The sequence below is a fragment of the Ovis aries genome, chromosome 2 (assembly GCF_016772045.2).
Source record: "Ovis aries strain OAR_USU_Benz2616 breed Rambouillet chromosome 2, ARS-UI_Ramb_v3.0, whole genome shotgun sequence".
Lineage (NCBI taxonomy): Eukaryota > Metazoa > Chordata > Mammalia > Artiodactyla > Bovidae > Ovis > Ovis aries.
This window is the reverse complement of record NC_056055.1, coordinates 131,597,269-131,621,877: the sequence shown is the minus strand read 5'-3', so window position 1 is coordinate 131,621,877 and position 24,609 is coordinate 131,597,269. Positions and strand designations below refer to the sequence as shown.

The 24,609-nt window shown below is 42.6% G+C and overlaps 1 protein-coding gene and 1 pseudogene across 1 annotated transcript in view; both read right to left on the bottom strand.

Moving 5' to 3' along the window:
* Nucleotides 1–7,436: 7,436 nt before the first annotated feature.
* On the bottom strand, nt 7,437–19,470 carry LOC101102375 (oxidation resistance protein 1-like; annotated as a pseudogene).
* A 1,529-nt stretch (nt 19,471–20,999) lies between these two features.
* Nucleotides 21,000–24,609, bottom strand: part of TTN (titin) — a 277,391-nt gene continuing 273,781 nt past the window's right edge. The window contains exons 347-350 of the mRNA XM_060409682.1: nt 23,535–24,226; nt 23,289–23,442; nt 22,452–22,754; nt 21,000–22,315 (exon numbers count right to left, since the gene is read on the bottom strand). Coding sequence (XP_060265665.1) covers nt 22,017–22,315; nt 22,452–22,754; nt 23,289–23,442; nt 23,535–24,226 — 1,448 coding nt within the window. The 3' untranslated portion in view covers nt 21,000–22,016. The remainder of the gene's footprint in view (nt 22,316–22,451; nt 22,755–23,288; nt 23,443–23,534; nt 24,227–24,609) is intronic.

The following is a 24,609-nucleotide window of genomic DNA, read 5'->3' as shown; positions in this document are numbered from 1 at the left end:
GACTTCTTTTGCAGGTAGATTTCCTGTCTCCCCTTCACTTAGTTATTCTTCTGGAGTTTTAACTTGTTCTTTTGTCTGGAACATATTCCTCTGCTGGCTCATTTTGTCTAACATTCTGAGTTTGTGTTCTCTGCTCCTTAAGTTGCAGGGTTGTAACTCTTCTTTTTGTTTGGAGTCTGCCCCTGGTGGGTGAGGTTGGTCCAAGGGGACTGTGCAGGCTTCCTGGTGGGTAGAAGGATTGGTGCCTGCCCACTGGTGGGTAGAACTGGATCTTGTCCCTCTGGTGGGCAGGCCCATGTCACGGAATATGTTTGCAGGCAGCTGTTGGTTCAGGACAACTTTAGGCAGCCTGTCCACTGATAAGTGGGGCCGTGTTCCCATCCTGTTGGTTGTTTGGCCTGAAGCATCCCAGGACTGGAGTCTGCAGCCAGTTGGTTGCAGCTAGGTCTTCGTGCCAAAATGGCAAGGGCATTACCCTGGGCATCTGCCACCTGTATTCTTGTCCCTACAGTGAGACACAGCCAACTTCCACCTACCCAGCAGACTCTCTAAGACCCACACAGAGGTCTGGCACAGGTTCCTATGAGCTCACTGCTTGGTCGCACGTCCCAGTACACATGAAACCTTGTGTGTACCCTTCTAAGAGTAAAGTCTTTGGTTTCCCCAGTCCTGTGGAGCTTCTGCTCTCAAGCTCTTCTGGCCTTCAGAGCCAACTGTTCTGGGAGCGCCTCCTCCCAATGCCAGACCCACAGGCCGGGGAGCCTGTTGTGGAGTTCACCACTCTCTCTCCTGCGGGAGAACCTCTGTGATGTAATTATTTTCCAGTTTGTGGGTCACCTCCTTAGTGGGCATGGGATTTGATTATATTGCTAAAGACCCCTCCTACCATCTCATTGTGGCTTATTCTTAGTCTTTGGGTGTAGAATATTCTTTTTGGTCGATCTGAGTCTTTTTTTGTTGATGGAGTTTAGCAGTTAGTTGTGATTTGATTTTTTTTATGATAGGAGATGAGCTCAAGTCCTATTCCACCATCTTGACCAGAAATCTGATTCACTAATTCTTGTTTACTCCAGTCCTGCACAGTAAAATTGCCCCTTGATTTCCTTCATTACTCCCCATTTACAACCTGATGCAAACAAGAGGGTCAGTCCTTTGGTTTTTTTGTATCTTGTTCATAATTTGCCCCAACTGTGCATGCACATGGTTATTTTTATTACCTTAGAGTTTCTCTGTATTTTGTTGCTTGAGGAGATGATTGGCCAGATATAAGCACTATATAAAAGGGTCTGGTCCCAGCCTGACTCATTCCCCCTGAGAAATTCTACACCCCTTATTCTTAAGGGGTAAGGGGCCGAATATTTGTTCTTCTGTAACTTCTTCCTTCTGGACAAAAGCCACAGATCCTAGCGTACCCTAGAGGTGTAGAAGTCCCTTACTGACTTTTCTAAGAACCTGTAGGGACCTGGGCCGCTGTCTGCTGTAATGGGTGGGAATTCCTTGAGCCATCATGAGTCTCACTTGAAATTGTTGGAGCCTAGAAGACACAAAATTAGCCAAAAGATTGAGCAAACAAGGGCCTAAAAGGAGAACAACAGCAGCCGCTAATGGGCCTCGAAAGGGAAGGGACCAGATTAACTTTAGGAGGACTCCCTTAAGTATTGATCAGACAGTGAAAATGACATCATCCTTGGCAAAACTGTGAAGTGACTCTTCCTGAGCATGTGTTTCCTTAATATTAACTTCTACCTGTCTTGTCACATTGATCCAGGTGCAGTAGGAACTATTAGTTATCACACAAACTCCACATTGTTCTGCCAGAAGGTTATCAAGAGTTAGATGATTGTCAAGAGCTATATTCGGAAAAGGCAATGGCACCCCACTCCAGTACTCTTACCTGGAAAATCCCAGGAGGAGCCTGGTGGGCTTGAGGGACTTAACTTTCACTTTTCACTTTCATGCACTGGAGAAGGAAATGGCAACCCACTCCAGTGTTCTTGCCTGGAGAATCCCAGGGATGGGGAAGCCTGGTGGGCTACTGTCTACAGGGTTGCACAGAGTCGGACACGACTGAAGCGACTTAGCAGCAGAAGCAGCAGCAGCAGCAAGAGCTATATTAGCCAAAGAAATGAGAGAAGTATTCAGTCCCTTTAAGGCTTGTCCCATCTGTTCCATCATATAACCAGGGTCTCTGGTGAGATTTCTCAATTTTGCTTCATGATAAGTAAAGCCTCCACATGGAGCTGTAGTCCTATGGCCAGCTCTGCCCCTCTTAAGATCATTCCTAGTGCTCTCCAGGTTTGGTGGTGAGCTGGAGTGATCCTGTTTCAGATAAAAATCCTCTTATCCTGTAGTCCCTGTGGTGGACTACAGGGCGGGCTACTCTCCTATGCAGTGGACATTATCAGTACATTTATAGGCTATAGCTTGGTTCGAAAAGAACAGGGCCTGGCCATAATTCTATAACACATGGTTTGTGTGTCTGCAGAGGAAAACAGACTCTTCAGGTGTGCAGACCTAAATGTCTGTCTGACAGTTGTTAAGAATGGACACTCCTTGACGGACATAACTGTTGTTAATACTTAAACAATTAGGGGACAGCAGAACATTGTGTTGATAATTAAGCATATAAAGCTCTACAACATTAAAAAAAATTATGTATTTAATTTTATTTGGTATGCACCAGTATGATCTTCTGGTAATTGAAATCCAATATGGGATTTTTAAATTATTAGTCAACTCCACAGAGACAATATACTGCCTTGGAACAATGAAGGGGGAAAAAACTGAAATATTTATTTACAGTTCCCTATATTGTAAACATTTGATCTATACACTGTTAGTAACTTTTAACGAGAGCTTTACACAAAGAAACGATGCCCTGCATTTCTATTCATATTTGGCAAAAGCATATTAAATAGAATATCAGATTTTCTTTTTCAGTAGCATTATGCTTTCTTTAGATAATTATTTAAACTTTCAAAAGACCTAAATAAACTTTCAAAAGACCAAGTTCTATACAACTAAAAGTACTTAAGCCAAATATTTGGCTTATAATTTCATTTTTAGAATAAAGTGCTATAACCTGGCAATCAAAACTACCTTTAGACATTAATTTACAATACACAGTATTTATCTGGAAGGGCTTAAATTTCAGCACAAGGTCACTATCACCTGTATACCAGCAGGATTCTTTTTTATGTAAATAAAGCTTCAAAATTAACTGATGAATTATTGCCTTAATGCCTTATTATTGGTTTCCTACAAAAGAGGATAAGAACTACTGATATATCTTTTCTCTTCTTTGAGGTCACTTGACATTAATTTTCATATTCAGTAAGTCTACTGAGTTATAATATTCTCCTACAATCATTGTCCTTTTATAACAGCAAATACTAATGGTAATTACTAACATATACCACTCAAAAAAAACAAGTTGTTTTTTTTCCTTTTGAATAGGAAACTATATTTTGGGAGTTGTGCAACAAAGCTAAAACAAGAGGACTATAAAACAGTTTCCCTGACACAACATGTTGACAAAATATGCATCTGTTTCATTGTTTTTGTAGTTATAATGCTCTGCTAAGCTACCCATATGTAAATAGTGTATTTTCTTTATATATTAAATCTAGTAGAATCATCAAGTTCTCATTCTCCTTTGTCCTGTTATAGCTCTTTATCAGATAATTGAATTATGAAAGCATATGCCCAGACCTGCAGACAATGTGCATTGTCATCTATTACAATCAGAATTTTCCTCAAATTACATGTTTATTAAAGTGAAATTGAACATACAGGCAAAATTAATAAAGAGGATACTATAGTGTGGATTGAAGCTAGAACTCACTGACCTAAGAAGTATGCATTGGTTTGGCATGTGTTTTTTCTTTCTAAGATTAACTAAGTTGAGCATGTCCAAAAGTCATTTGTGCCAACCTCACAGATACGGCAGTATCAAGTATTCATTTCCTTGATATCTTCAGTTAGATTACTTTAGTAAAACAATCAGTATGGTTTAAAAAATAATATACCACAATAATTTCAACAGAAGAGCACCATCTAGTTTAGTTCAGTCGTGTCAAACTCTTTGCGACACCATGTACTGCAGCACGCCAGGCCTCCCTGTCCATCACCAACTCCCAGAGTTTACTCAGACTCATGTCCATTGAGTCGGTGATGCCATCCAACCATCTCATCCTCTGTCATCCCCTTCTTCTCCTGCCCTCAATCTTTCGCAGCATCAGGGTCTTTTCCAATGAGTCAGCTCTTCGCATCAGGTGGCCAAAGTATTGGAGTTTCAGCTTCAACATCAGTCCTTCCAGTGAACACCCAGGACTGATCTCCTTTAGGATGGACTGACTGGATCCTCTCAAGAGTCTTCTCCAACACCACAGTTCAAAAGTATCAATTCTTCTGCGCTCAGTTTTCTTTATAGTCCAACTCTCACATCCATACATGACCACTGGAAAAACCATAGCTTTGACTAGACGGACCTTTGTTGGCAAAATAATGTCTGCTTTTTAATAAGCTATCTAGGTTGGTCATAACTTTCCTTCCAAGGAGCAAGTGTCTTTTAATTTCCTGGCGGTAGTCACCATCTGCAGTGATTTTGGAGCCCCCCAAAAATAGTCTGTCAGTGTTTCCCCATCTATTTGCCATGAAGTGATGGGACTGGATGCCATGATCTTAGTTTTCTGAATGTTGAGTTTTAAGCCAACTTTTTCACTCTCCTCTTTCACTTTCATCAAGAGGCTCTTTATTTCTTCACTTTCTGCCATAAGGGTGGTGTCATTTGCATATCCAAGGTTATTGATATTTCTCCTGGCAATCTTGATTCCTGCTTGTGCTTCATCCAGCCCAGCATTTCACATGATGTAATGGCACCCCACTCCAGTACTCTTGCCTAGAAAATCCCATGGGCAGAGGAGCCTGGTAGGCTGCGGTCCATGGGGTTGCTAAGAGTTGGACATGACTGAGCTACTTCCCTTTCACTTTCACTATCATGCACTGGAGAAGGAAATGGCAACCCACTCCAGTGTTCTTGCCTGGAGAATCCCAGGGATGGGGAAGCCTGGTGGGCTACTGTCTACAGGGTCGCACAGAGTCGGACACGACTGAAGCGACTTAGCAATAGCAATAGCAACGCTGCATATAAGTTAAATAAGCAGGGTGACAATATACAGCCGTGATGTACTCCTTTTTGGAACCAATCTGTTGTTCCATGTCCAGTTCTAACTGTTGCTTCTTGACCTGTATACAGATTTCTCAGGAGGCAGGTCAGGTGGTCTGGTATTCCCATCTCTTTCAGAATTTTCCACAGTTTGTTGTGATCCACACAGCTTTGGTATAGTCAATAAAGCCAATGTTTTTCTGGAATTTTCTCTCTTTTTTGATGATCCAACAGATATTTGCTATTTGATCCCTGCTTCCTCTGCCTTTTCTAAAACCAGCTTGAACATCTGGAAGTTTACGGCTCATGTACTATTGAAGCCTGGCTTGGAGAATTTTCAGCACTACTTTGCTAGCGTGTGAGATGAGTACAATTGTGTGGTAGTTTGAACATTCTTTAGCATTGTCTTTCTTTGGGATTGGAATAAAAACCGACCTTTTCCAGTCCTGTGACCACTGCTGAGTTTTCCAAATTGTTGGCATACTGAGTTCAACACTTTCCACAGCATCATTTTTTAGGATTTGAAATAACTCAATTGGATTTCCATCACCTCCACTAGCTTTGTTCATAGTGATGCTTCCTAAGGCCCACTTGACTTCACATTCTAGGATGTCTGCCTCTAGATGAGTGATCACACCATTGTGATTACCTGGGTCATGAAGATCTTTTTTGTATAGTTCTTCTGTGTATTCTTGCCACCTCTTCTTAATATCTTCTGCTTCTGTTAGGTACATACCGTTTTTGTCCTTTATTGTGCCCATCTTTGCATGAAAAGTTCCTTGGTATTTCTAATTTTGTTGAAGAGATCTCTAGTCTTTCCCATTCTGTTGTTTTCCTCTATTTCTTTGCACTGATCACTGAGGAAGGCTATCTTATCTCTCCTTGCTATTCTTTGGAACTCTGCATTCAAATGGGTATATCTTTCCTTTTCTCCTTTGCCTTTTGCTTCTCTTCTTTTCATAGCTGTTTGCAAGGCCTCCTCAGACAATCATTTTGCCTTTTTCATTTCTTTTCCATGGGGATGGTCTTGATCACTGCCTCCTGTACAATGTCACGAACCTCCGTCCATAGTTCATCAGCTACTCAATCTGTCAGATCTAGTCCCTTAAATCTGTTTCTCACTTCCACTGTATAGTCATAATGGATTTAATTTAGGTCATAGCTGAATGGTCTAGTTGTTTTCCCTACTTTCTTCAATTTAAGTCTGAATTTGGCAATAAGGAGTTCATGATCTGAGCTACAGTTAGCTCCTGGTCTTGTTTTTGTTGACTTATAGAGCTTCTCCATCTTTGGGTGCAAAGAATATAATCAATCTGATTCCCACATTGATCATCTGGTGATATCCATGTGTAGAGTCTTCTCTTGCATTGTTGGAAGAGGGTGTGTGCTATGATCAGTGCATTCTCTTGGCAAAACTCTGTTAGCCTTTGCCCTGCTTCATTCTGTATTCCAAAGCCAAATTTCCCGTTACTCCAGGTATTGACTTCGTACTTTGGCATTCCACTCCCCTATGATGAAAAGGTCATCTTTTGTGCGTGTGTGTGTTAGTTCTAGAAGGTCTTATGAGTCTTCACAGAACCGTTCAACTTCAGCTTCTACAGCATTACTGGTTGAGGCATAGACTTGGATTACTGTGATATTGAATGGTTTGCCTTGGAAATGAACAGAGATCATTCTGTCATTTTTGAGATTGCATCCAAGTATTGCATTTCAGACTCTTGTTGACTATGATAGCTACTCCATTTCTTCTAAGGGATTCTTGCCCACAGTAGTAGATATAGTGGTCATCTGAGTTAAATTCACCTATTCCAGTCCATTTTAGTTCGCTGATTCCTAAAATGTTGATGTTCACTCTTGCCATCTCCTGTTTGACCACTTCCAATTTGCCTTGATTCATGGACCTAACATTCCAGGTTCCTATGCAATATTGCTCTTTACAGCATCAGACTTTACTTCCATCACAAGTCACATCCAGAACTCGGTGTTGTTTTTGCTTTGGCTCCATCTCTTCCTTCTTTCTGGAGTCAGTTCTCCACTGATCTCCAGTAGCATATTGGGCACCTACTGACATCAGGAAGCTTCCATAAGCCTCTTATCCTTCTCCATCAGGGAGCAGACAGACTGAAAAACTAACCAATCTGGCCACATGGACCATAGCCTTGTGTAACTCAATAAAACTATGAGCCATGCTGTGTAGGGCCACCCAAGATGGACAGGTCATGGTGGAGAGTTCAGACAAAGTGTGATCCACTGGAGAAGGGTTGACAGTTTACTTTTGTTTAAATCCTATTGCTTCCTCACAAGGAATACTTTTATTTTTCAATTTCTTCTTGGTGTAGTGAATTCTCATTCAGAGGAAAATCCTGGTTACCTTTTATGCCTACGCTTTGTTCTTTAGGATCTGATGTTTCTTGAAGATCTTCTGTAGCCTGATCTCCTTCCTTAGTGGCCATTTCAAGATTATTTAAGTCAGTTTTAAGAGAGAGTCCCCACTTCATTGGTAGTATGTGCAGAATCAGACTTAAGTGATCAGGAGTACTAGCAGCCTCTGATATGACTGTCAAACATTCTGCTGCACTCTCATTGACAGTCTGCACAGACTCCATGCACCAGGTGATTTATCTTGCCACAGCTCACCTGAAGAAATAAGCTCCTCTTGTAAAGGAGAGAGTTCTGATTCCATCAACATCTTCAGGAAGAGATTCTTGGTGCTCCTAGGAGCAGTGCTGGTACTATCATTACCTGTATTACAGATTCTTGAGTCTATTTCATCAGTATCACTTCTTGTCATTTTCTTTAAGTGGCAGAAGTCCCTTCCTGATGACTGATCTATCTCCATGAGTAAGGAGTCCTTTATTTTGCCATCCAAAATTTCTTTGTGGATTGCAGATGTACAATTCCATTGGCTACATGATGCCATATTCCTCATGGCCTTTCTCTTGAACCAAGGGGTCTGTTTTATGTGAATCAAACGTTATGTTATTTGGTGTAGCTAGCAACATACCAGAGAGTTCCAGAAAAACATCTATTTCTGCTTTATTGACTATGCCAAAGCCTTTGATTGTGTGGATAACAATAAACTGTGGAAACTTCTGAAAGAGATGGGACTATGAGACCACTTGACCTGCCTCTTGAGAAACCTATATGCAGGTCAGGAAGCAACAGTTAGAACTGGACGTGGAACAACAGACTGGTTCCAAATAGGAAAAGGAGTCTGTCAAGGCTGTATACTGTCACCCTGCTTATTTAACTTGTATGCAGAGTACATCATGAGAAATGCTGGGCTGGAAGAAGCACAAGCCGGACTCAAGATTGCCAGGAGAAGTATCAATAACCTCAGATATGCAGATGACACCACCCTTATGGCAGAAAGTGAAGAGGAAATAAAAAGCCTCTTGATGGTAGTGAAAGAGGAGAGGAGAAAAAGTTGGCTTAAAACTCAATATTCAGAAAACTAAGATCATGGCATCTGGTCCCGTCACTTCATGGCAAATAGATGTGGAAACAGCGTCAGACTTAATTTTCTTGGGCTCCAAAATCACTGCAGATGGTGATTGCAGCCATGAAATTAAAAGATGCTTATTCCTTGGAAGGAAAGTTATGACCAACCTAGATAGCATGTTCAAAAGCAGAGACTACTTTGCCAACAAAGGTCCATCTAGTCAAGGCTATGGTTTTTCCAGTGGTCATTTATGGATGTGAGAGTTGGACTGCGAAGAAAGCTGAGTGCCAAAGAATTGATGCTTTTGAACTGTGGTGTTGGAGAAGACTCTTGAGAGTCCCTTGGACACTGCAAGGAGATCCAACCAGTCCATCCTAAAGGAGATCAGTCCTAGGTGTTCATTGGAAAGACTGATGGTGAAGCTGAAACTCAGTACTTTGGCCACCTCATGCAAAGAGTTGACTCATTGGAAAAGACCCTGATGCTGGGAGGGATTAGGGGCAGGAGAAGGGGACGACAGAGGATGAGATGGTTGGATGGCATCATCGACTCGATGGACATGAGTTTGGGTAAACTCCAGGAGTTGGTGATGGACAAGGGAGGCCTGTCGTGCTGCGATTCATGAGGTTGCAAAGAGTCGGACACGACTGAGCGACTGAACTGAACTGAGCAACATACCACTGACTGTGCTCTTGCCACTGGTAGTATATCTGCAATTAATTTTAAGAAGTATCTCAGTAAGTGCTTCTTCCTCTTCAGAAGTGGAAGATACAACTCATGCAGGTCAAATACTAGTAAAAGCAGTTAAGGGAGTTGCTTCTTTTGAGTGGACTACATCAGGATTAGTAGTCTTATCTAATTCAGCCTCCGGATGATGTTTGTGACACAGTGCTTATGGGGCTTAGAGATGGAGGGTGCTCAACACTGGAGACTTATTCAGGACTGGGAACATTATAAAACCTGTCCATTAACAACTGCTCGGGAGAATATTTAATTCAACAAGTTTTTTGAGCTTGTATCAAATTTCAGGGCTATACTATTCAAATAATTCTTTGATTCAACAATAGTCCCTTTGGGTTTCTGAAAAGGTATTCTTCTCTCATCTTTCTTGTGTAGGGTCTTTTTTTGGCCAGTGTCCCAGATAGGAACGCAAGTCCACCAGAATGCGTGGTGGGTGGGAGCTGGAGTGTAGGAATTGGAGAGCAATCCCAGAGTGAGGACTACTTTTGACTGCAGGGAGATGGCCTGAGGAGACAGGAGGGAGGAGATCGTGGTGGGAAATGCTTTTGGAGGAAAGCCAGGCTGTGCCAGAGGCAGAGCACTACTGCTGAGTCGCGTGCAGAGTGTGGAGCCTTCACTGTAGCCTCTCTCCCTACTCTCTACAACATTTTAAACTAGATGCTCATGCATGATCCTGCTGACTCCAGTTGGGGGTTGCATTCCATAGGCCTGATCACTGTTTGTCTGGAATCCCACATGTGGGTTTACTTGGATTGACTGGGTGGATGGAATGTTTCCTTTCCATCACCCACATCCCGCTTCTGTGTTGTTTAGGGATGTGGGGCTGTAGTTTGAAACATGGCATCAGTGGGTAAGGTTGTAGGATATCTGGTGTATTATGCCTTGGAAGAGTTTTCGGGGCATGTGAAACAAGTGCTGTTTGTGCAGTTTAACATAGTGTGCCCCACACCTTGGATCCAGTTGTACGCGGGAGTTGGGCTAAAGCATTGGAATAGCCCCCTGGAAGGTGTGTGTGTGACTAATAGAAGTGAAGGGGTGGCAGTTTTACTCCATTTAGATTGTTAATTACCACTGGACCCAGCAGGTTCAGGGGAAATGCATGAGGAGAGTAATAGCCAGCTGGGGGTGTTGATGGCATATCCAGCATTCTTCTAAATGGCTTCTCTGGTAGCTCAGCTGGTAAAGAATCTGCCTGTAATGCAGGAGATCCCAGTTTAATTCCTGGGATGGGAAGATCTGGAGAAGGGATAGGCTACCCGCTCCAGTATTCTTGGGCTTCCCTGGTGACTCAGCTGGTAAAGAATCCCCCTACAATGTGGGAGACCTCTGTGGGGTTCCATCCCTGGGTTGGGAAGATCCCCTGGAGAAGGGAAAGGCTACTCACTCCAGTATTCTGGCCTGGAGAATTCCATGGACTGTATAGTCCTTGGGTTCACAAAGAATTGGACACGACTCTTTTAAATGTTCCCATTCAAATACGATTCTCAAGTATCAGTAGTAATAAAAGGCCTTCCACAGATCATTTCAAACGCGCTAAGACTCAGAGCACTCCTGGGGTCTACATGGACCTTTAGTAGTGCAATAAGAAGAAAGTTGGTCCAAGGTTCATGAGTTTCTTGGCAGAGCTTTGCTATGGTTTTCTTTAAAGTGTGGTTCATTTTCTCTACGTTCCCTGAAGACTGGGGCAGCCAAGAGGTGTTTACTTTATAGTGTATCCCTAGGGGCCATAGTAAGTCCCTGTGTGATTTGGGCTATAAAAGAGGGCCTGTTACTGTTCTGGAGGGACTTTGGAAGTCCAAATCAAGGGATTATTCCTTTTAAAAGGGACTTCTAGATTTCCATAGCCTTTTCAGATCAGGCGGAGAAGGCGTCAACCCATCCAGTGAAAAGTATCAGAAGATATTTATATCCTGATTGTGGGGGCATTTAAGTGAAATCTACCAGTCTCCCCCTCCCCACCACCCCAGATATGTCACTTGGCATTTGATTGGACTGAGTAATGATGAGGGTATTGAGTGGGTCTGTGGGTTATTCTGGTCACATAAATCACAGGCAAGCATTACTTGTTTTCCTGTTCTTTTAAGCCCCTTCCCTGAGAAAGCCTTTTGTGTTAAGTCCCATAGTGCATCCCTCCCATAATGGGTGGCATCATGTAACTCTTAGTTTCCATTGCAGGGACTCAGGAATTGGAACCTTACCCTCCTTTTTATTCCAGCCTATGCTTCCCTTCTCATAGCCCTGTTTCTCAGCATTTTCTTGTTCTTTTGGAGAATACTGGGGAAGGCTACAGAGTTCAGGGTGATCAATCACTAGGGCCATAATTTGTTCAGGCTCTTGCAGTTGAGCTGCCTTTTTTGCAGTTTGATAAACTTTGCTGTCTCCTTGGCTCACAAGAGATCCATTCCTCTGATGGCCCCTACAGTGGCTACCCGGGTTGGGAGCTGCACCGCACCCCATCTAAAAAGCCCGAATCACATCTTTATGTTTTATAGGAGAATTTCTGGTGGTTAACATTCCTCTTTCTTTCCAAATGGTAGTATGAGCATGTAGCATGTGGAACCCATAGTCAGAGTCAGTAGAAGTATTTAATTTCTTATCCTTCCCTAGTTGCAAAGCTCCCATTAGTGAATTAGTTCCACATCTGTGCTGATGTCTGGGTTGGTGGGGCCTTCGCTTCTGTGACTTGATCTAGACTAGCAATGGCATGCCCCACCTTTCAGGTTCCCATTTCTATAAAACTGCTCCCATCAGTAAACCATTTGACCTCAGGGCTGTCAAGAGACTCATCTAGAAGATCAGACCTGCTGGAGTAGGTTTGTTCTATGGTGTTTATACAATGATGCAGTGAGTCCCCACTCTCAGCTACTGGAAGCAGAGTCGCTGGGTTCAGGATTTGGCACACTCATAAAATAATGTTGAGGGTTTCTGTTAAGAGGGCCTGATATCTTGTTAACCTTCCTCCAGTCAACCAATAATGATCTTTTACTTCCAGCACTGAGTGTACCTGATAAAGGGTTAACACATCTAAGTGTTGTCCCAGGGTAAGCTTGGAAACCTCATTAACCAGCAAGGCTATGGCTGCTATTGCCAGCAGGCAGTTTGGTCATTCCAGGGCCACTGTGTTCAGTTATTTTGAAAAATAAGCCACTGGTCTCTGATGTGGTCCCAGCTTTTGGGTCAGGACTCATAGTACTATCCCCGATCTCTTGTGAATGTATAGGGTAAAGGGCTTGTCCAAATTTGGAAGTCTCAGTGCTAATGCTCTGCTCAACACAGTCTTTAGAGTCACTGGTGGTTGCTCTTTCAATGAAGGGATTCCCTTTCTTCTCCCTTTAGAGCCTCAGAGAGGGCTTTGGCTTTAAGGCCATAATTTGGAATCCAGATGTGACAGAACCCAGTCATGCTGAGAAAGCCTCGGCATTGCCTCTTTGTGGTTGGAGATTATAATCACCGGTTGCTCTTTTCTGACCTGTGGCCTTAGGGGTCAAAACAGATCCTAAATATTGAACCCATCGCTGTGATATTTGAGCTTTGGTTGATGAGATACATCCCTTTTTTACCAGAAAATTTAAGACCTTAACAGTATTTTGATCTGAATCTTGTTTGGTTTCAGTACTTATCAATCATCAACATATTGTAGCAGAGTTCCCTTTTCAAGGATCACGTGCCTTGCTAATGCATTTCCAAAAATAATGGGGGCTGTCCTGAGCACATGTGGAAGCACTGTCCACCCATGGGTAGCCTCCAGGGTGTCAGAGTCCCTCCATACAAAGACAAAAAGATACTGGGAGTATGGATGGAGGAGAATACAGAAAAATGCATCTTTGAGGTACCAAACAGAGAAATACTGAGCGCTCCCCAGCATGTGGGTGACAAGGTGTGTGGGTTTAGCATCCATGGGTGAACAGGGATGACTGCCTCCTTCACTGCTCTAAGTCTTACACAAACTGACGATACTCTCCATTAGGCTTCTGAATGGGGAGGATCAGGGTGTTGCAAGGGGATTGGCAGGGCCTAAAGAATCTGCATTTTAGAAATTTGGTGACCAGTGCTGGAGTCCCCTCAGGGCTTCTGACTTTCAAGGATATTCTCTCTGGATGTTCCCTCCCAGGCATTACTCTTATTTCTGTAGAGGGGAACATGTTTTGCCCTGCTTGGCACTGAAGTATCTTAAACTGCTGTTATCTACTTGCTCTCTGATTTCTTGGGAGATGTCTTGGGAAATATTTTGATGACCAGCAGGTGGGTCATCTGGGGCTACCAACAGATGCATTCTTTGTTTGAATTCTCTGCCTCTTTGGACTTCACCCTGTCCTAAGAATATACTAGCTCCTAACTTATTTAGCAAATCTCTCCCAAGGAAGGCATTCTGGCATATACAAAAAGGAGTGAGTAATACTAATGGACCCAACTTCATAGGCAAGGGGAGACATAAATTGCCCGTCAAGTTGCCCCTGGGGCATCCCATAGGAGGGCACTCAGGACGTTCCCTTTCCAGTGACCACCTTCTGACAAAAGGTACCCTGATCCGGGCCCAGGAAGCTTCTTGGCAGCCTGTCCAGCCTTCTCAGCCCTCTGGGGTCCCCTCAAGGTGGTGGGTGAGTCAGAGCAGCCAAAAGCTCTGTTTTCTTTATTAACCTCTTATCCTTATTGGCCTTCTCTGTTCAGTCTTTTTTATTTTTTTTATTTTTTTTTCTCTGTTCAGTCTTGGTTGTTATAGACCTTGAAGACCTCCTTTATCAATGTTGACAATGAGGTTTGGGGCTCAGCCTTGAGCTTTTGTATTTTTCTCTTGATGTCAGGAGGTGTTGCTATTCAGTCACTTGGTCATGTCTGAATCTTTGCACCCCATGGACTGCAGCATGCCAGGCTTCCCTGTCCATCATCAGCTCCCAGAGTTTACTCAGACTCATGTCCATTGAGTCAGTGATGCCATCCAACCATCTCATCCTCTGTTGTCCCCTTCTCCTCATGCCTTCAATCTTTCCCAGCATCACGGTCTTTTCCAACGAGTCAGCCCTTCCAATCAGGTGGCCAAAGTATTGAAGCTTCAACTTCAGTCCTTTCAATGAATATTTAGTATTGATTTCCTTTAGGACTGACTGGTTTGATCTCCTTGCTATCTGAGGGACTCTCAAGAGCCTTCTCCAACACCACAGTTCAAAGGCATCAATTCTTTGGCACTCAGCCTTCTTTATGGTCCAGCTCTCACATCCATACAGGACTATTGGATAAACCATAGCTTTGACCAGGTGGTGTTTTGCTGACCTTTGTCAGCAAAGTAATGTCTCTGCTTTTTAGGTTTGTCATAAATTTTCTTCCAAGGAGCAAGCATACTTTAATTTCATGGCTGCAGTCACCATCTGCAGTGATTTTGGAGCCCAAGAAAATAAAGCCTGTCATTGTTTCTGTTTTTTCCCCATCTATTTGCCATGAAGTCATGGGACCAGATCCCATGATCTTAGTTTTCTGCATGTTGAGATTTAAGCCAGCTTTTTCTACTCTCCTCTTTCACTTTCATCAAGAGGCTCTTTAGTTCCTCTTTATTTTCCGCCGTTATTGATATTTTTCCTGGCAATCTTGTTCCAGCTTGTGCTTCATTCAGCCCTGCATTTCACGTGATGTACTCTGCATATAAGTTAAATAAGCAGTGTGACAATATACAGCCTTGACGTACTCCTTTCCCAGTTTGGAACCAGTCCTTTGTTCCATGTCCAGTTCTAACTGTTGCTTCTTGACCTGCATACAGGTTTCTCAGGAGGCAGGTAAGATGGTCTGGTATTCCCATCTCTTCTAGAAATTTGACTTTTGTTATGATCCATACAGTCAAAGGCTTTGGTGTAGTCAATAAAGCAGAAGCAAATGTTTTTCTGGAATTCTCTTGCTTTTTCTATGTTCCAATGAATGTTGGCAATTTGATCTCTGGTTCCTCTGCCTTTCCTAACTCCAGCTTGTACATCAGAAAGTTCTCAGTTCACATACTGTTGAAACCTGGTCTGGAGAATTTTGAGCATTACTTTGCTAGAGTGTGAAATGAGTGCAATTGTGCAGTAGTTTGAACACTTCTTTGGCATTGTCTTTCTTTGGGATTGAATGAAAACTGACCTTTTGATTGAATGAAAACTCAGCCACTGCTGAGTTTTCCAAATTTGCTGGCATATTGAGTGTAGCACTTTCACAGCATCATCTTTTAGGATTTGAAATAGCTCAGCTGGAATTCCATCACATCCACTAGCTTTGCTCGTAGTGATGCTTCCTAAGGCCCACTTGACTTCACATTCCAGGATGTCTGGCTGTAGGTGAGTGACTATACCATTGTGGTTATCTAGGTGGTTAAGAATCTTATTTGTATAGTTCCTTGTGTATTCTTGCCACCTCTTCTTAATATCTTCTGCTTCTGTTAGGTCCATACCATTTCTGTCCTTTATTGTGCCCATCTTTGCATGAAATGTTCCCTTAGTATCTCTAATATTCTTAAAGAGATCTCTAGTCTTTCCCATTCTATTGTTTTCCTCTGTTTTTGTTTTTTTTTTGCATTGTTCACTTAGAAAGGCTTTCTTATCTCTCTCTGCTATTCTTTGGAACTCTGAATTCAAATGGATATATCTTTCCTTTTCTCCCTTGCCTTTCACGTCTCTTTTCTCAGCTATTTGTGAGGACTCCTTAGACAACCATTTGATAAAAGGCATGGCCAGTGGTGATCTCCCTTCTGTGGACTGAGGGTGTATATTCATGTACTAGCTGGCTCAGGAAGATGGCAGCTTTCCACCTTTCTTCTCTGTAACCTCTTAGAACTTACCTAGTTTACAGGCTTTACCATACACTTTTTCATTCCTTTCGATAGACACATAACATGTCTCATCCTAGCATGGCCTACTTGATCTTCATAGTCCCAGCGTGGGTCATGTTCTGGGACAGCGTCCTCACTCCCCTGGTAAGTTCGCTGATGCGGGTTGGTGGCCAGTAGGCCATCTGCCTGTTCCCTGGTGTTTCTCAGTATATGCTCAGGTTGCAACAGGGGGCCCGAATAACCGTGATGTTCTGCCAGGTGAGAGTGTGTCAACCCCAGCCTGACAAATTTGTTCCTAAACTTGTCATGGTTCTCTGAGGAACATGCCAAATCTCTGCTTACAGATTCCCAAGTCTCCCACTGAGAAGGGGATGCTCATTCTAGCTACTCCCTGAAGAGGGTAAAGGCTTTGTGGGACAAAAGTGGGGGTTACCTTTGAACCTGATCAGAGCTCTGCTGGGGAAAGCATTGGGGGTTTCGATTTGTTAGGGTGGTAAGGTGGGAGTCCAGGAGCTGAAGGAGTTGGTGAAGGGGAGGGAAAAGGAGCTCAAGAAGGAGGCTCAGTGGGCCAGTGACTAATTAAAAGAGACTGGAAGGAAGCTCTGTGAGAAGGTCTGGCTCCCAATCTTTGGGAACAACATAGGCATAGAGGCTCCACATACATGATAAAAATCCCTCAGGCCTGAGTCTCGATAAAGTATAAAGGCCTGCACACACGGCACCTTTCTCCATTTTGGGGACTGCTTACAAAAATAGATCCAGTAGTAAAATGGTATTTAAGAGATCCAATTGATCGTTGGAGCTGGGTAATGGATACATAGGAGTTCATTTTACCATTCTTTTTAAAAGATTTTTATTTTTTCTGTTGAAGTATAATTGATTTGTAGCATTGCATTGATTTCTGCTGTACAGCAGGGTGTTGAGTTGTACATGTATATATATTCTTTTTTGTATTCTTTTCCACTGTTGTTTTTCACAGAATATGGAGTGTGGCTCCTTGGGCTGCACACTGGGGCCTTGTTGTTTATCCATTCTCATTATACTATTCTGTTTATTTGTATACATTTGAACTTTTCCATGACAAAAGTGCTTTCCTTAAAAAAGCAAGCTGTGAGAGATGTACAATGTGGTATCATTTATATCAAGCTTGAAAACATAAACAGAAAAATAGACTGTTTATAGATTTATGCTTTTGTGGTAAATGCTTAAAAAAAAACAAAACACACAGAAATCATAACAGCTGATTTGACCTTAGTGGTTACTATTGGATGGCAAGAAAAGAAGGATTCAAAAGCCTTTATAATATTCTGTGTATTTATTGGGGCTTCCCAGGTGGTTCAGTGGCAAAGAATCTGCCTGCAGGGTAGCAGACACAGGTTTGAGCCCTGTATTTTGGGAAGCTACCCTGGAGAATGAAATGGCAAACTATTTCAGTATCCTTGCCTGGGAAATCCCATGGACAGAGGAGCCTGGCAGGCTACAGTCCATGGGGTCACAAAAGAGTTGGACGCAACTGAGCGACTCAACAACAATGTTTTCATTAAGTTATTCTCTGTTTAAAAATAAACCAAAACAACACAGTTAAGGGATCCATTCTGTGACCACTTCTCCTGGTCACCCAGTGCATATTGGCACCAGGCTGCACTGTAAAAGAAAATCAGTTCATTTGTTTTTAAACTGTCTCCAGTTGTTAAGAATACAGAGATACCCTGGGCATTTCTCATATTTACATTAATCTGAAATATACTCTGGCGAGTTTCTTTTATATTTCTGAGAATGTACATAAGTGCTCAGTTTCCTTTAAGCCAATTAAATACAGCTCATTTGCAAGTTAATTTTTATGTACAGACAGAACCAATAGCTTTCCCATCAGAGTTTAAAAGTCCTCTTTTTTTTTTTTCCTGCCTGGGGGACCATAGGTAGATCAGATAGTTTCTAGAGCCAGGCAGAACCGTTAACACTGGAGGCAGGGGGGAGAAAGGCAAGCTATTTTCTTTTCCCCCATTGGTGATCTTTAAAGTCCTACTAAGCACCCCGAGCCTAGAGTCTCAGGCCATGTGGGCTGTTTTTGCATTTCAAGGCCTAGGTGCTCCACCAGGTCCACAATGTTGGCAGAGACTTGCAGGACCAGTTGGACAGACAGAAATATATAAAACAAAGGGCCTTTTAAAAACACAGACGGTGACAGAAACTTAAAGACACAGAGTCTTCAGGATGAAGGGCACAGGAGTGAAGGGCTGAGGACCACAGGAGAGGTAAAGGGAGGAGGGGCAGAAGAGAATGAAAGACAGAAAGAGATTGCAGTTTCAACCCGCCCCCTGCAGGTGTCTATTCAGGCACCAACCCACCTGCCTCCAGAAAGGGCCGGTGATGGAGGGAGCACCCTGTCCACTGCCCACTGGGGTGATCAAGCCTGGAAACCAGCCAGTGGTGCATCATTTCTGGGTCCCCAACCCACAGATGGGACTTCTACCCATGCGTCCACCAGTATATAGAAATCTGCCATTTCAGCCTGTTCCCAGTGGGACATCTCTTGGCAGCAGGAAAATAAAGGTGAGAATATTGTGAGGCACTTAGACTTCCAGCCACTACGTGATATTAGGTTTGAATCTCCTTTGCTCTTGTAAATCTCCGGTCAAGGAGAGCCTACTGGGCCAAGGTCTGTCTGCATGGCATGAGGCAGGCCTCTCCCACCTGTTTGTCACTGGTCAAGGGGAGCTGTTGCTGGCCAGAGCGCCTCACGAGCCAAGAGGAGTGATGGAGCAGCTGCCCGCTGGCCACTCTCTGGGAAGGATGGGGCAAAAGTAAGAGGACAGAGAGGGGAGAAATAGAGAGATTTCAGGAGAGGGAAAGGGACAAAGGTGGGGGGGAGAGTGTTGCCTGAATGAGGGTCTGAGACCGCCAGCGGCCAGGAAGGCAGACGTATCAAACGTGGTGACACTGAAATGAGGTCCAGGCGAGTGCTCGTCGCCCAGGGGGAAGCCGCATTTGGCAGTCCCTGGCGGTGCTCAGATCCTCTCCTGGGACGGGGACAGCTGTCCCTTCACTGTGTTCCCAAAAAGTATGTTACTGACCAGGGTTCATGGCCTCCTTAGTCAATAGAAATTGATACGAGGCTAGACAGGAAATTCCAGCAAGCCTTTATTGGGGCCCCTGCTGCAACAGGAAGGAGCAGAAACAAGTGACGGTTTCCCTTGCTTGCTTCCTGGAGGGGAGCAGGGGTGAGCTGGTTCCTTACATGGGGTGAGGGTAGCGGTGGGTCCAGGGGTAGCTTAGGTGGTCTGCCCACCTACCTGATGGTGCTGTGTGGGTTTTTGGTCTTTTCTGCATCTTGTTCATAATTTGCCCCAACTGCACAGGCATGCAATTATTTTTAGTCCTTTGTAGTTTCTCTGTATTCTGTTGCTTGAGGAGACATTTGTCCAGGTGCAGGCACTACAGCAAAGAGTCCCAGGTCCCAGCCTGTCTCAAGAATAGGTATTAAGTTGTTTGGTGGTGTTGTGGGTGCTGTTGGTACTGCCCAGAACCAGGTTATGCGTATCTGACCTGGTTTTGTGAGCATCGGCTGTTGAGCTGTCCTAGTCTGCAGAGAGCCGTCTGGCCAAGGGGTGCCCCTCACCCCAGAGATTATTTCCCTCACCCATCCCCACCCCCACAAGCTCACAGCATGTAGCCACTGATGAGGGGATCCAGATGGTCTGCGTCCCTGTTCCCAGGTGGAACCAACTATGGTACTTATGGGATGGGGCTGAAGCTCCTGCTGAGACCACATTCTTGCTTAGCTTTCTTCCCCTGCTCTGCTCCCCTCATTTGCTTCTTTCTGAGAGCAGTCCCTCAAACAACTAGAGTCTGCTTTTAGGAAATCTGACTTAAAGAATTTGTTGCAGTTGGTTTTGTCTAGTCGCTAAGTTGTGTCTGACTCTTGTGACCACATGGACTGAATGTAGCCCATCAGGTTCCTCTGTCCATGGATTTCCCAGGCAAGAATACTGGAGCAGGTTGCCATTCCCTTCTCCAGGGGATCTTCCTGACCCAGGGATTGAACCCGAGTCTCCTGGATCGGCAGGCGAATTCTTTTACTGCCGAGCCACCAAGGAAGCTTTAAGAAAGAATTTTTGCTGAATAAATTAAAGAAGACCCAAGATCTTCTTTGGGGAGTAGGAATTGACTGTGCATTTGCTTCAACTTTGGCCACTTATATTTACATTTAGGGGGTAATTTAGGCAAAGAATCAACTTTATAGGTTTACGATTAGGATTATCTAATTCAGATGGATAAATACAGATTTTTCTGGTGCTAGGTATTGTATTATTAAGTATAGAACAGTTGTTTTGAAAAGCATGGTAAGACTATATGATTTAAAATGAGTTCTTTAAAAAAAAAAGTCTTTTAGCTTTGAAGACTGATTTGTTCTGTCTCAGTTTGGAGCTACAATAGTCAATAATGGATTCAGTTGCACAATTGATCATTTTCCCGGAAGTGGTCATTTTCTCTTCTATATGATTCTTAAGGGACAGGGTCTATCTCATCTTGCTAATCTTTGCACAAAATATTGTGAATTTTTGATGTTCCTCTACCTTTGGATTTAGTTGAATCAGTCCCTATAAAAATATTTTTCTTAATAATATGTTTAGAAGATTTCTTATTTTGGAAGATTTCTGTTAACTTCTGGGGATAAATTTATCCATGAGAATCATATCTGTGCTTTTAAAAAATTGTTGAATACATTCAACATGATAATTTAAATATTTGCTGTAGAGAACTTGAGTTGCTTTTTCTTCTGTATGATCATTTCTGTGATTTTCAAAGGCACATATCTCCCCAGCTGCAGAATTTCACAGAAAACAACCAGCCACACATTTTGAGGTGCAGATAGCTTGCTTTATTTTGTTGTTACTATCTCAAGGAGGTCCAACAATTATAACTAACAATTGAATTTAAACTTGCATGAAAAGAACTACATCAAATTGATATTTTGGGCAGTTAGTAATACTTTGTTGTTTTTAAATTTAACAACAGCTTTATTTTGTTCTTTATTTTTTGCTGTGGCTCATTGCTTAGTTGCCCCAGTTTCTGGTTTAAATTTAGAACTACCACACGAAGGCATTGGCTGCACCCCTGAACCTCCAAGAGTTGACACTGCTCTGGCATAGGAATGCATGAATAACTTGGTTAACTGAGGGGATGGCCAGGTGATGTTACTTTTCCAAGCTACCCAGGCACTCTCTATGGTCAGAGACAGTGTGAAATGAGCGAACAAAGTGTTGGCCGTTACACTTTGTTCTGGTAATATTTAAGTCATGATAATTTTGAGTGTGACATCATCAGAGAAAATGTAAGACGTTAAAGTGTTGCTTACAGGAGGGTAAATGCAAACATCACCAATGCCTTACATTTCTGATTCCATAAGTATCGGTGCATATCAGGTGATGTGCACAGCATTTTTCGGTGGATAGGACATCTTCAATGGGGAATTCCTCGACCCATTGAGGCATACTTAGACATCAACATTATGTTGAGGCACAAAGATTGATTAAGTGTTGAGCAGGGTATTCGTTCCATAGGAAACTTTCTCCTGCCAACCGTTAGTTTCAATAGTTACAGTGTAAAATGTCATAAAATAAATGGTACAAAACTTTATAACCGTTAATTCGGCTATATACAGTATGTACATGTCACTAGAAAATGTGTAATCTTCTTAGGTCAACAATTATGAAAAGATTGAAATGTATTATTTTTGAACTTCGACTCATTTAGGTTGATACAAAACTACTCTTTTTTAAAGTATTTACAGATCAGAAAGATAGAAAGATTAGTCCATGTGAATCATTTGGGTAAGGTTAAGAATGAGTCTGAGTGTGAGAGCACAGGCCCTCTTAAATGGATCGAATATTTATATTCACAGTAGCAGAGTCAGATCCAAATTCATTCCCTAAACTCAGGGTATACAGTCCACCATCTTGTTTCCGTACGTCCATGATGATCAGAGTCGTCAGGTCATCTGTGTTTTCAATGTGGAATCGCCCTTGCTGTTCTTGATCATGAATTGTTCTTCCACCACGGGACCATGTTATTTCCGGGGTAGGCTCACCCGTAAAAGCGCAGGCTACTGTTAAAACTTTTCCTTCATCAATGCTGATGTCAGGGGGAAGAGCTTCAATTTTAGGTGGAATTCCTTTATGGAACAACAACAACAAACCTTTAGAATCACTGAAAAAATAGAAAAACTTGCATTCTACTGAATTGTGTGTACGAAAGTTTCTACCATGCTACTAGGCTTGTCTACCTCTACCGATAATTTGATTGCTCACCTCTTAGGCCTGCTTTAAGCATTCTACTAGTTGAACTCTCCAGTTGTGTCATACTAGATTTTCCCATAAAACTGCTGGAACTCATTTCTACAAAGGACTCTTGCATGGAGGACATGCTTTGGGCAGACATGCTTGCAAATTTCATTTCAGTCATGCTGCTAGCACTGCTGCTGCTGAAACTGCTGAAGGAGGCCTCCTGCTTAGAGGCAGACATTTGGACTGACTGAGACGAGAAGCTTCCTTGCAAGCTCGTGTCACCACTTGTTCTCAATACTACCTCTCTGGGAGGTTCTTCAACTAGAGCTGTGGAGCATAGCAGATACACAGTGAACATCAATGACATCCAGTTAATTTGTGACATCTGACATTGACTTGCAGAAATGGAAACTTAGACACGCACACACAGAAACATAACCCAAACAATTTGCTGTGAAAGCGTAAGCAAATACATACATACAGTTGTCAAGAGCTAGCCCAGTGTCTCCCAGAAATGAATCCTTATATTTATAGTATTACATTTCATGCAGGTGCTAGAATCACTAGGAAAAAAAATGGTTAGTCATAGAAATAGAAAATAATTTTTATATTGTGCATTCTGAAAATACATGTAACAGGACAGCTGGTAGCTTTGCTTTGAAAGTTAACTTATCCATATTTCTATCTAGCTATAAAGAAACATTGACTGTTAAGAATGAATTCACACAGGAAGCCTGTGTCTCTTACACATGGTATTCAAAGAGGCTCCTGAGAGTTTGCTGTGCTCAGAAAGACAAAAGCAAAAAACAGAACCATACAATGGCCTTAAGCAAGTAACGAAAGTGGTAAAGATATACTTACGAAGGACTGTTAAGGAAGCAGTAGCTGAACACTGGCCACGGAAATTTTTGGCCTTAATTGTATACTTCCCACTGTCACTTACTGATGCATTTCGGATTTCAAGAGAATATACATTTCTGGAGCGACTTACACTGATATTTGAAGAAATAGAAATCTAAAAAGAAGAGAAAAAAAAAGTGTTTCTTTGAGCTCTTCAGGAGTAAAGTATTGAAAGTTCTCTTCGGTAACATTCATAATTAAACTTACTGGCAGGTTGTTTTTAAACCATTCGATTTCAGGCGATGGCTCACCACTGATTTCACAAGAAAAGAGAACGTTTTGTCCTTCATTAACATTTTGAGATCTGGGCTGTGAGATGAAGGCTGGAGCATCTGAGAGTTCTTTGCTTAGGGTCAGATCATACTGACACTTAATGATGCCTTGGCTGGTTTTGCCGATGCAGGTGAGGATCCCTTCATCTTTGTGACCAGCCTGCTTGATGGTCAGGGTATGGTCGCTGCCTGAGATGCCGTACCTATACTCATCAGAATTGCTGAGCTCCACCCCGTTCAGTACCCATTTCACATCAGTGGCACCAGCGATGTTGGCTTTCAGAGTCACTTTCTGACCATCAGTTATACTCATCTGAGTAGAAAATGCTTTGATCTCAGCATGAGTTCGGATGTCTTCCGATGCCTGTGATGTTTTAGTGATTTCCTCATGGACAACAGATTTTTCCAGGGAGGTGGCTTCTGATTTCTTGACTTTTTCGGAAATCAGAAGTGTGGAAGCTTCCTCCTTGACAGCTAGCTTTTCGTGAGATTTTACCTCTGACGTCTTGATTTCTTCAGAAATGAGGGCTTTCTTGGAAATTTCCTCTTGGATAGATGCCTTCTTCTGGGACGTAATTTCGGTCGTCTTTTGTGCGGATACTTTCTGTATCTCAGTGTCTTTTACAACTGAAAGAGAAAGCTCAGTAAAGCAAACTGAATGGAAAAGAGGTCCTACCCTTTTGTCTTGTGGATTCTGCAAGTAATATACAAAGAAAAAACACTGACTTATGCATGCAGTGTAGGTTAATACTTGATACTTTCTCAGCCCCGATCTTGGAAAGTTATCATGTGTGACTTTCGAGACCAGTGTAATGATTATTTAAACTAAACTAAATTGAAGAATGAATTCTGTGGCTTAAGGGGAAAAAAGTTTTGAATAGTTAAAGGATCTGGGAGATGGATGGATTTAGGAGATTTTGATTAATTAAAACAATTTAATTATGTTTTAGAAGATTCAGATGAAGGCAAACTCATTTTAATTGGGAAAACTGATACAGCTTTGGACTGTA